Raw genomic sequence first — 13,523 nt, 5'->3', positions numbered from 1 at the left:
TTGAGCCATGTCATTCAGGGTCTCTAACCATTGGTTGCTATCATCTCGCGGTCCCCAACCAGGTAGTCTACACCTACCAACATGGCTCAGTCCACTTGTCAATGACTTCATAAATTTGTGCCATGTTTTGGTCTGGCCGCCCCTAACTTTCTTCCAACCTACTCCTTTACCATTGAGCATCGCACGTCATGGCAGTCGTTTTTGGGCATACGTAACACGTGTCCCAGTCATCTCAACTGATCAAGTTTCACTACGTCATCAATTGATTTGCCATCCTTACCTAGTACCCGTTTCCTAACAACTGCATTACTTACTCGATGGTCCCAGGATATACGAGCAATATTTCGAAGACACCTATGATCAAATACTAGTAACCTACGAATATCCTCTACTCTTACCGGCCATGTTTCACTGCCATAAAGAAGGACGAAACGAACTGCTGCGCAGTAAACACGTCCTTAGTTGATAGACGAATATCTCGCCTACGCCATAAGTGACGCAAGTTTGCAAAAGCTAGTCGAGCCTTCTGTATCCGTGCTGAGATTTCGTTACACATCTGACCACAATGGCTGATGAGACTTTCAAGATAAGTGAAGCGGTTGTCATGTTAAAATCAATTTCTAGAAAGAAAAAAAAGAAAAGAACATTATCCATTCAATCATGTGCGATAGAAACATGTGACCGAGATACCTTTCAAGATTATTCACATCTATGATGATACATAAATTAGAATATTCTAATACCATTGCTTATAGATTCCATCACTAGCCACTATTCAACTGTTTTTTTTAGATGGAGACTTTCACGTGACAATCCAAATAGTACAGCTCAATCTCGTTTAACAGGAGAACCAGACACCATCCAGGCTTAAACCTTATAACTCGAGCAGTATAACTCAATCCTGATTCACAGGAGAACCAAACATCATATAAGCTTTAACGCTACAGTCTGAATAGTACAGTTCAATACTGTGGTGCAAACACACAAGTACCAAGCACCCTGGTGCACCATTCTCATTATTCATATACACATTTACATCACATAATTGATCGCGTAAATCAATTATGCACAACATTAATAAGCCAAAGTTGAACTATTCCTCTTACACGACAGTCAAACTCAATAATCTTAACAATGGTGACATGCTTTACAATGTCCCAATGACAATGGCCCTTGAGAACACTGAACAGCAACCACCAGTATGAATGAAATCGGTTAACCGGCAAACCAATTTTGTACATGAACAGTTGGCAAAACTTGCCAAAGTAATGTCGAACTATCCACAATATCAATGGCGAACCTCCAGTCTCATATGAGACCAGCTCTACAAAGCAATATAGCTTCATATATATACTTCATATAACACATATGTAGCGTAGTAAACGAAATAGCCCAACCTGAAGCTTTAGGGCTTAAAGAACACTTGAAACCCATTGTCTGCTGTCGGAATACTATGAAAAGATACCACCAAGATCATTTTCATCGCATTTGCGAGATTCTCATTTTTCCGACTTTTTAGATCCTACTGAATGGGATTATCGAGATAATCTACACAGAATGCACATATATCAAGAGACTGATCAATTGCAGTCCATAACACCAGTAGGAAAATTCAAACATCCGAAAACAAAATACCGTTACGTTATTAAAATCTACATTTACGTATAACTCCACCTGGAGCCCCTCTTGGGCTACTGCTCGTCCCAAGCCCGGATAAAGAAGGAGGGTTGGACTTGGGGTTAGTGACCTCATCCCGTAGTAAACTAACTAAAAAAATGCTAACCAGAAGAAAATAATTCAAACCATTTAGTTAGTTCTTCATTTGGAAAAGTTATGACGCTTCATGGTGAAAGCTGAATTCCTTCAGAGATCACGAGGCTTATACCCTTTTCTAACAACCAGCGCAACCATTAATTTAGGTACATGCAATGCTTGAATCTTCCCATTGATGTTTAAGACTGCAATTGATGAATCTCTTTTTGGCCATATATACATTCCATTACACAAGAAAGTGAGTTTTTCGACTCCGTAACTAAGTACATGATAATAATGACGTTTAATACAAACGATATTGAGTTCGAGTCCCGTAATAAACATCAACTCTAAAATACATATATATCTATTTGATATGTATCTTGAATTCCACCATTACTAATCATCACCGATCCTAATTTAACTTAATAAGTTTATTGACTGTCTGTTTACCTTAGAATCTCGCTTTCTGCAAACATATTGAAGAAGGAAAACATTCCAGCTGTAGGTATCATTACTGACAATGTTTATATTTGAAAACAAAAACAACCAAACAAACAAATCGATATTATTGAACAATGAAACATGGTTTTTTGTTTGTTTCCATCTTCTTAAATAGATACTTTATTATTGGATGTAGATAATTCTTCCATGACTTCAGGTACAGTAGTTAATTCCACTGAAACAACAATCTTTTGATTCCCATTCGATGAATACTTATTTGAACTTGGTAATTCATCATGTTGGCTAAATGATGAATTCATTTCTATATTTTCTACATTGGAATTCATTGATATTTCTGTTTCATGTTTGTTCGATCTCGTCGACAATTCTTGATCTTTATGAATCATCGTAGTATATAATACCACAGAGGATCCACGTGGTCTAGGTTGTATTGAAAATCGATATCTAGGTAATCGATTCAATGGATTGGTTTCTGTCAATGTGAGTTGTTGTTGTTGATCATGTTGATAATGACGATAATGATTTAAATGATGTTTGATAGCTAATATAATCCATATAGTAAGGAGTAAAATTAAAAGTACAGCTAATCCCCATAAACTAATCACTTGCCATGTGAATGGATTGAATTCAGCATAACTGAAAGCACTAACCGCACAAAAATAAACACCAATATAAGTAGTTGGTATCAGTAATATCATACATATAATATCAACAATTAAATGTTTTCTTATTCTATGCCATTGTAACCAATGACAAAACTGTCTTAATTCATCATTATATTGTCTAAATTGATTCCAATGGATAGAATGAAAAGATGAATACTTTTTCGATGGTTTCATTAGATACACATAACCACATAATTCACATTGTAGTTTACCAGAGGTTAATAACCATTTTTGTAGACATTTTTTATGAACTAAACCAATGGTACCTTTACAACGACATGGTGATAATAATCCTTCTTCTTCATGATTATTATTATTTTGACTTTCATCTAAACAAATTCGGCAACGAAATGTCATAAAATTTGGATCATTTATATGATCTGATATGACATTAGATGTATGACAAACTTTATTATTGATTAAATATTGATTATTGATTAGATTGGATAATTGATTTTGATCGTTTTCATGATTATCATCAGGATCATGATCAGCATTAGGATCATGATCATCATCATTATCACTATGGTTACTATTTCTTTGATCATAGGAGAAACTTGTATTTGATATATTTGGTAAATCTAAATCTTCTATATTATTATTATTATTATTATTATTAGTAGTAGTATTATTATTTTGTAATGAAACATTAAGAGCTAATCTAGGTGCACCAATTAATGCTGAATTGATGATGGATCCTTTATGAGAATATGATCCTTTAGATGATTTAATAAATGGTGTTGATGTTGTGATATGAATTTCTTTTGGTATAATTTGTTCATGATTCATTTGATATGGATCATTATCATGAACTGATGATGATGAGCATGATGAGGATGACGATGATGATGAGGAGGATGGTGATTGATTATGAATTGATTCTTCATGTAAATGACGTTGTATTTTGGATAAATTCTGTCTCTTTACAAAAAGTATATTATCTTCATTCAATTTTAATGATGGTCTTGGAGCATTCGGCACATATTGATCATATGAATCATAATGATCATGATCTTGATCTTGATCTTGATGATGATGATGATGATGAAATGATCGTAGAATAGAATTGGATTTAGTTAATTTTGGACTTAAATATTGTTTATTTTTATGACGAATAATTGATGTATTCTTGATAGATGGATATTTACGTTTTGTAGATAATTGAACATTATTTAAACATACTGAATGAGATGTACTTTGATATGGACTAATTGTTATACATGAATTAGTTATATCCATTACATAATAAAATATATAATCACTAATATTCAATAGATTCTATTCAATATCAAAGATCATAGAATGGATGAAGTTTATTTATTCAACGAATGATTGATTAGTTCCTTTCTTCTTCTTCCTCTTCTTCTCCTTCTTCTTCTACTTCTTCTTTTTCTTCTACTTCTTCTTCTTCTACTTCTACTTCTTCTTCTTCTTCTTCTCCTTCTTCTTCTACTTCTTCTTTTTCTCCTTCTTCTTCTACTTCTTCTTTTTCTTCTACTACTACTACTACTACTTCTTCTTCTTCTTCTAATTCTAATTCTAATTCTTCTACTTCTTCTTCCTCTTCTTTATATCCTGAATGATTTGGATTCATGATTTTCCCTATATATATCAATATTGATTAGAATTAATCAATATTATAGGATCTATGTCAATGTGTGTATGTGTGTATAGGGGAAGGGGTGAGAAAAAAGGGGTGGGCTAGGATGTTTTGTTATATTATATGTTGAGTACATCTCAGCATAGTTCATTTATCAAAGTTTGTTTATTTTTTTTCATTCAAATTACTGAACAATTTTGTTATTTAATCAATAAATTATCATTACAGTTTACAATAGTGTTAAGTGCTCTATTCAAGTCTCTATCGATTATTCTAGTTATTGGACAATACAATGTATTCATTCATTCATTCTCCTTCTTCTTCAGTAGTCCCATTTAGATGTTGTTAATGATTTACTTTATCAGAATGAGTTGTCAGATAGGAACTCACTGAAGACAATGGTGTACGGTGGAGCAACTTCGTGGATTGGTTGAAGTTAGACATTATTACCATTGAGTGCCGACTCAGTGGTCTAGTTGGTTAAGCGCCTGGTGCGAAACTAGCAGGTCTTGGGTTCGAGTCCCGTAGGGAGCGGGATTATAGATGCGCACTCCTGAGGAGTCCCATACTAGGACGAAACAGCCGTCCAGTGCTTCCAAGTTTCCCATGGTGGTCTAGCTGTAATTGATTCATGATTTCAATGAGTGGGATTATTTACTTATTCAAATTGACTTTTATTATGTTAATGTATGTATGTATGTGCATTTCTTAATCACGAGTTAACTGAAGCTGGACGAACATGAAAAACCTGAAAGCACTGGACAGACGTTTCGTCTTATTGTGGGACTCCTGAATAATTCATATCCACAATCTCATCTCGTGAAATTCAAACCCAAGATATATTGATCTCTCTGAGTAACGTTGAATTGGTTGGCATCCAACAGTGTTAATGACTAACTTCAACTCATCCAGGAAATTGAGTGATATATCCATCATTGTCTTCAATGAGTTACTATCTGACAACAAACCTGGTTAAACTCCACTGGTCATTGCTTCTCACTATAACTCTACGAAATACTTTTTGAGTTCAGTCAGTAGTGAGCATATGATGATTTTAATCGGATATGGGTTTTGTGGATATTGCAGTAATAATTTTAATGATTGAGATCATGAGTCGATTTAAACTAGACTACCATGGAAAACCTGAAAGCACTGGATGGCCATTCCATCCTATTATGGAACTTCTCAGCAGTGCGCACCCTAATTCAGGACATATCATCAAATGTTCGAATATAAATACTAGGTAACGCTTAGTGACATTGAGTTGGCCTGCATATCTTCTCCACTGCGCGTTATTTCGTTTCATTCTCTTCTCTTTTCTTCCATTATTTCATTTCTCTGATTGTCTGTTCGGGTCCACGATTGTATGAAATATACCTATTCAAAAATCCATTCTCCTATTTGACTTATTGAATTCTGTTATTCTCTAACGCGATTGAAGTTAATAGTTCTTTTCGAGGATTGGTAGAGTGTATGTTCCGATAGCAATCATTCATACAATCGAATTAGAGTCAGATACATCGGCCATCATCGTCCGACCTAATTAACGTCTAAATGAAGGACCTGTTGAGGATGATGTCCTCAATATCTGACTCCAAATAATAATATCCCGTAACTGAGTATTTTAGGTAGGCTTAATCTCCTAGTTGAATTGCGAATTTACTCGAGATTATTAAAAAGCCTGAACACCAGTTATAGAGATAGTTTATTGATAATGAATAATAATAATCCACAAGCGTTCGGTGAGCAAGCACACGATGAAACAGGGAGAGTGTGTGAGTCTATTAAAAATCCATATATATTTGAGAGTTAATCGGGTGTGAATAGATTATCGATTATCTGCACATTGAGACCAATAGGAAGATAGCTTAAGCGTTAATGTACAGACATGCTTTCGATCATACACACTGAAATTAACATAGTGGATTGAGTCTGAGTTACAATGACTAGATAAATGATACAATAGTCAAATGGGCTTGCCACAGACCACACTACGATACCATAAATCTCTCACAATATTGGATAGCAATATATATATATATATAAATCAAAAGCTTAATAATCTCCACGATCCCATACTTATAATTACCATGTAAACACTAGTGACTAGCATCATGAGGGAATTCTCATAGTCTTTGTGTGAAGCCGTGACCAGTGAAGCCAACCTGTGTCAAGTAGAGACAGCTATCTACTTCAGTACAGTAGAACTTTTTCGCTCAATTTCGTGGACTGGTTGAAGTTAGATATTAACATCAATGGATGCTGATTCTGTAGTCTACAGCCTAAGAGTTCGTAAGCGAGACTGAAGGTCCTGGATTTGTGGCTAAGCACTGCTGAGGAGTCCCACAATAAGACAAAACGGTCGTCTAGTGCTTCATATAATTGTGATAAAGTGCGTTTAAGGTAAATTTTTCAAACAGTTTGAAAACGTTTTAATGTAGACTAGAAATGTTAATCAATTCTATTATCAAGTTGTTTGGGCAATCTTCACATAAAACTAGTATAGGATAATGAATTTGTTTGATGATGGTTATACATGTAACTGTTAGGTTCAGTGGTAGATAAGAGTTAATACTTATGTTAGCTGAGTGTATAAAGATGAATCATCATGAAGGACAAATAGACTGTGAATCTGACTGATAGTGTTCAATCATTAGTGGACAATGATTTGTGCTAAAAAGTCTAACTCTTAACGAAAACAATCACATAATGGTTTTCATCAAACCGTATATACCAAATAGTATTTGTTTCAGTCGTCATATCTGAACATTCACCATTCGATGAAATCAAATCGTCCTTAAGTTGCATTACTATTTATCCATTCATTCTAAATGTGTCAGTGAGAACTTGGAAGGACTGGACAGTCGTTTTGTTCTATTGTGGGACTCCTAAGCAGTGTACGTCGATGATCCAGATCGCGGAATTCAAACCCAAAGCCTTCGGACTAGAGCACGAACGATTAAGTTCTAGACCATTGAGTCCGTTGGCATTCAACGCTGTTAATATCTAACCTCAATCAATCCACGAGTTTTTTTTTATGAAATTAACTTGAAACACATTTGTACAGAAGTTGTCTATAGCTAGTAGTTAGGCTCTATGAAGCTTTAGGATTACGAAAGTTCTACCCTCCTGTATTCTTAAAATCAATATTCATTCACTTTGTACTGTTTCACGAGTTATTTTTCCATGTTTGAAATAGTGACAAATTTCCATTGGTAAAGATAAAAGCCGTTTTTCATTCCAAATTGTGTAAGTATAATTTGACGGAACCTTCAATGAATCGATAAATTCTAGTTTTACCACTGTAGACAGATTTGTAAAGATTGTAGTACTTTCATGGATTCATCTTAGCTAAACTATCATTAAAAAAAACTTAAGAACACTTGATAGCTGTTTCGTCCTCGTATAAGACTCTTTAAAAAAAGTGTAGAATCACCGTCTTAAAACAGAAAATCGAACCCTAGACCTTCCGTTAAATTTGTAAGATACTACATAACTTAGTCAGTTAGATACACAGAAACAGTTGTAAACAAAGAACATACAAATTGACTTAAACATCTCGTTAACGTCATACATCAGACAGAGTAGAACCCTAGATCTTCGCTTTCATTGATTGACAGAAGATCAATCATTTCCAATTTAATAATGTGAAATGACTATTCTACACGAAACTTTTTGTTGGATCAAAATACTTTTCTGATGAGTAATTGTTATAACTTGTGACCGTCGAATATAGAGGGCAGTGAATTATCGATTGGACCAAGGCCGCGTAAAACACGTGCGAGCAGTCTAGAGTCCTGATTGGTTCTGCTTTCCGGTTAGCCCAGCCTGTTAACTCCAAAACATCAGTCCGAGTCTCTGCAATATGAATTCTTGTATTTCAAACATACTGAGTTTATACACCAACCAAACAGACCACATCGTACCATATATACATATTTGGGGGAATAATGAACATTGAATATCAACAGTTTTTACCACTTGATCATGAAATAATCTTAGGTAGATTATAATAGCCCCCAAATTACCAGGTACGACCAATAGTGAGGAGTGTCAGCTCTCCCTCTCGAAATGTTCTCACATGGCCAGGTGCATACAACCACTGTCAGGGAATTCCTACTCACTGCCTTCTCACATCACGGTTGTTGTTTACAAAAATGAGAGGGCGAAAAGTGAATGTCCGTTGCTTTAACCGGGTTGGTGGACATGGAGAGTTTACCTTGTGGAGTTGGAAATCTCTTATTCCAAATCATTGGTGCACATAGGTTCCAGTATCCTGAAGGAACTAATGGCGTATGAACCAATTATTGGTGACCGGCTATCATGTGACTACATCTCATGACATTGCTCTACTGCCTTTTGGACCAGATCTTCAAGTCGAAGGTTCCGGATGTTACCCCCCTAAGAAAACCATCTTCTTCGATCTGGGTATCCGGGCCGTATTACTGACCACATATAAATCAAGTGACTTGTATGGTGCATATGCATTCGGTACCCTTTTTTGTACCAATATGTATATGTTCAAATAAGTAAATAGATTATAATAGCAAGTCTCCATTAACTTTGCATTTGTATAACCTATTTTAAATGAAAGGTCAAGAATAGGTTATTATTTAGATAGTTGACCTGCTATTGACATGAATGTGGCAGTTTTTTGATTGAGTGTATGGTTATAAACAACATCAAAAATCAATAACTTTATACATATGTTGAACTGTATTCAATGAATAACATACACATACATTCTCCCACTTTACTCACTTGTTCCCCCAGTAAGCTTGGTTATCACATGCTTATGAATTTAATTAATTATTAACTGGTATATTTGACTTCTGAATATGATCAAATGGATTCTCATAGCTGTGACCAATGGAGCTAGTTCGTGTTGTGTAGAGACAGGTATCTACCTCAATAGAATGGAAGGTAGTCGAACAATTTCGAGGATCGGTTAAGGTTAGACATTAACACTGTCCGATACAGACCAACTCACTGGTTTACGGATCAAGTGTTCGCGCGCGAATACGAAGGGCCTGGGTTCGAATCCTACTCTCGGAATCGTGGATTTGCACTGTTGAGGAGTCTCATAATAGAACGAAACGGCTGTCCAGTACTTCCAGGTTTTCGATGGTGGTCTAATATCAGTCATTTCGTCACCTCAAGCATAAAAAATTAGTTTGTTAGCAAATATGCAGTTAACTGATCATTACAGTTTTGAGTTGAAATTGACAAAGTAACCTCTATACTACTATTTGAGACATAGACTAACTTGACAGTTTTTTTCTTAGTATGGAACTACTTTTTGTAACTCACTAATTTGATTCTGATTTAGATAAGTGTACGAATATGCTATGAACATGAATCTTCCATTTAACTTCGTATATAAACTAGGCTAACTCCGTTTGTGTAACGTCGGTAATAAGAAGCCAACTATGAGTTGCGTTAGAGGAAATTAGTGGCTCTTAATCTGACTCCAGTTAGATCGTATGATTATCGTTATCGACTTATAAATATCATCAATCCTCGTATACAGTCATCGTGTTATTGAATAACGGAATTAGATAAGTCGAATACAAGAATGAAGTTTTGAATATGTAAATTTTATACAATCGTTGATCAGAACAGACAATCAGAGAAATGGAGTGAAGAAAGAGAAGAACAGAGAGAGAGAGAGAGAGAGAGAGGGAATCGAAAGCAAGTGACGCGCAATGGAGAAGGCGAGTAAGCCAACTCGATTTGATCAAGTGTGACTTGTTATTTATAATCAGACAAAAATAAGTTGCAGATATGTAATGAGTAGGATATGCAATGCACACACACATGCTCCTATAAAGACAGTCAAGGTTATTAAGCGATTAATTAACAAAGTCAAAATTTGACTTGGAAGGAATGTGTAAATAGGCTTGTCCAAAAGCTGGAACAATCCATATGAGCTTGACGTAAGATAAGACACTAAATGCTCAGCAGCGCTGTCACCACCCCATATTCATAAATCGAATCCAAGACCTTTGGTCTCATGCATGGACGCCTGAATTCTCGACCACTGAGTCGGGCTTTAATGGCTTACATGTTTAAATTCGATCGATTCAATTGCTTAATTACTTACTCCTGTTACTCCCAACCGAGTATAGACCGCCGAACAGCACTCTCCAACCCACTCTGTCCTCAACCTTCCTTTCTAGTTTTATCCAATTCTTGTTCATTCTCTTCATGTCTGTCTCCATATCTCCGCGTCATGTGTTCTTTGGTCTTCCTCTTTTCCTTTGGCATTGAAGATTCCATGTGAGGGCTTGCCTTGTGAATTTGGTTCGTTCTCTCCCACTTTGGGTTGTTGATGATAGTGTCTGACCAACGGTGTTAGTTGACATTTGTTTTGTGTTTCAGATGTTCTTCAGTTGTAAATATGATGCTCTTGCATCGGATTCTTCGTGTTCACCAATGATGCTGCCCATATATGTTAAGGTTTTTACATCTTCCGAATCTTCTCCATCAAGTGTGATACGATTGTTGCATGCTATGTTGTATCGGAGAATCTTCCTTTTCCCTTTGTTTATGTTGAGACCAATTGCTGCTGAGGCTGCTGCTACACTGATCGTCTTCTCCTTCATTTGTTATTGAGCGTGCGATAGAAGAGCCAGATCATCTGCTACGTTTCACTATATTTCTCAAATTTTCGTTTATTATCTGCTGCAGATAACCGTCTCTCATTCGACACGGTACATATTTGAAAATCAGCTATTCACATCATGTTCAGCTTATAAACGTCATTCTGTGATCGATAAGCAGTTTTCATTAACACTGTCAAAACATCATTAACCTATAAATGTGTATTACTCTTTAGTGATCAATCAAATATTTCATAGCAACATACTCAGTAACTAATCGATCATTGTTAACATTTATAACTAAGAATATGATAGAGATATTTATCGACAGCGGGTATCAATCTAGTTGACTTTACATTTATAATCCACCATTAGAATGAACCAAACATCATTGTTGATCGCTAGACAGATCTAACAGCATATGTGAAAGGAAGGAATACTGACATCGAGATATATTTAGGAAATGAATTCGACACTGACCGTAAACAATTGTCGTATAGTGTATACTGACTATTTAGGATAAGAAGATATAGTCGCCATTTAACATAATTATACATTAGGTTATTTATTTTAGAGTTGACAATGTTGGTAAATTCTATTATAAATGCAGATTGAAATAACTTACATAGTCTACTGAATGTACTCAGACGTCTTTGATGTTTCTCATCAGCCAATGTTGATAAAAATTTCCGTGTGATTCGTTTAGCAGCCAGAATACCTAATAGTGACAATGGTGGTCGACTAGTGTTTGTCAAAGATGTCAGAGAGGATGCTGCTGCTGATGATGATTGAATGTTTTGACTGATCTTCCTACTAGCGATAACACTTGTTGGATGATCAACTTCTCGAAAAGTCAATATTTTATTTGTTTCGACTGCTGATGTTGGACCATTGACAGAGGTGTTGAAACAGGATAATGGTGAACGATTGGGACAACTGGCTGGAGTTTGTGGTTGAGATTGTGCAGTGACTGTGTGAATAAGAAGAAAGTAAATTCATTCGACATTTGACAATATTGAACAGTTTCAATGTGCTACTACTACTACTACTACTACTACTACTACTACTACTACTACTACTACTACTACTACTACTACTACTACTACTACTGCTACTACTACTACTGCTGCTGCTACTACTGCTGCTGCTGCTGCTGCTGCTGCTGCTGCTGCTGCTGCTGCTGCTGCTGCTGCTGCTGCTGCTGCTGCTGCTGCTGCTGCTGCTGCTGCTGCTGCTGCTGCTGCTGCTGCTGCTGCTGCTGCTGCTGCTGCTGCTGCTGCTGCTGCTGCTGCTGCTGCTGCTGCTGCTGCTGCTGCTGCTGCTGCTGCTGCTGCTGCTGCTGCTGCTGCTGCTGCTGCTGCTGCTGCTGCTGCTGCTGCTGCTGCTGCTGCTGCTGCTGCTGCTGCTGCTGCTGCTGCTGCTGCTGCTGCTGCTGCTGCTGCTGCTGCTGCTGCTGCTGCTGCTGCTGCTGCTGCTGCTGCTGCTGCTGCTGCTGCTGCTGCTGCTGCTGCTGCTGCTGCTGCTGCTGCTGCTGCTGCTGCTGCTGCTGCTGCTGCTGCTGCTGCTGCTGCTGCTGCTGCTGCTGCTGCTGCTGCTGCTGCTGCTGCTGCTGCTGCTGCTGCTGCTGCTGCTGCTGCTGCTGCTGCTGCTGCTGCTGCTGCTGCTGCTGCTGCTGCTGCTGCTGCTGCTGCTGCTGCTGCTGCTGCTGCTGCTGCTGCTGCTGCTGCTGCTGCTGCTGCTGCTGCTGCTGCTGCTGCTGCTGCTGCTGCTGCTGCTGCTGCTGCTGCTGCTGCTGCTGCTGCTGCTGCTGCTGCTGCTGCTGCTGCTGCTGCTGCTGCTGCTGCTGCTGCTGCTGCTGCTGCTGCTGCTGCTGCTGCTGCTGCTGCTGCTGCTGCTGCTGCTGCTGCTGCTGCTGCTGCTGCTGCTGCTGCTGCTGCTGCTGCTGCTGCTGCTGCTGCTGCTGCTGCTGCTGCTGCTGCTGCTGCTGCTGCTGCTGCTGCTGCTGCTGCTGCTGCTGCTGCTGCTGCTGCTGCTGCTGCTGCTGCTGCTGCTGCTGCTGCTGCTGCTGCTGCTGCTGCTGCTGCTGCTGCTGCTGCTGCTGCTGCTGCTGCTGCTGCTGCTGCTGCTGCTGCTGCTGCTGCTGCTGCTGCTGCTGCTGCTGCTGCTGCTGCTGCTGCTGCTGCTGCTGCTGCTGCTGCTGCTGCTGCTGCTGCTGCTGCTGCTGCTGCTGCTGCTGCTGCTGCTGCTGCTGCTGCTGCTGCTGCTGCTGCTGCTGCTGCTGCTGCTGCTGCTGCTGCTGCTGCTGCTGCTGCTGCTGCTGCTGCTGCTGCTGCTGCTGCTGCTGCTGCTGCTGCTGCTGCTGCTGCTGCTGCTGCTGCTGCTGCTGCTGCTGCTGCTGCTGCTGCTGCTGCTGCTGCTGCTGCTGCTGCTGCTGCTGCT

General features: G+C 38.5%; 2 protein-coding genes across 2 annotated transcripts; both read right to left on the bottom strand.

The window, feature by feature from the left end:
- Positions 1–2,264: 2,264 nt before the first annotated feature.
- MARCH3_2 (E3 ubiquitin-protein ligase MARCHF3) lies at positions 2,265–4,121 on the bottom strand (the record flags this gene model as incomplete). The annotated part of the gene is made up of 1 exon (XM_012939104.2): positions 2,265–4,121. The coding sequence occupies one exon, from the start codon at positions 4,119–4,121 to the stop codon at positions 2,364–2,366; it is 1,758 nt and encodes a 585-aa protein (XP_012794558.2). The 3' UTR covers positions 2,265–2,363.
- A 97-nt stretch (positions 4,122–4,218) lies between these two features.
- MS3_00011153 (uncharacterized protein) lies at positions 4,219–11,941 on the bottom strand (the record flags this gene model as incomplete). Its single annotated transcript, XM_051219567.1, has 2 exons — positions 4,219–4,484; positions 11,710–11,941. Coding segments are annotated over 2 exons (498 nt in total), but the record flags the coding sequence as incomplete, so codon positions are not given.
- Between the last annotated feature and the right edge of the window lie 1,582 nt (positions 11,942–13,523).

Source organism: Schistosoma haematobium, chromosome 5 (genome assembly GCF_000699445.3).
Source record: "Schistosoma haematobium chromosome 5, whole genome shotgun sequence".
NCBI classification, from domain to species: domain Eukaryota; kingdom Metazoa; phylum Platyhelminthes; class Trematoda; order Strigeidida; family Schistosomatidae; genus Schistosoma; species Schistosoma haematobium.
The sequence above is the reverse complement of the archived record's forward strand: the minus strand, read 5'-3'. Positions and strand labels throughout refer to the sequence as shown.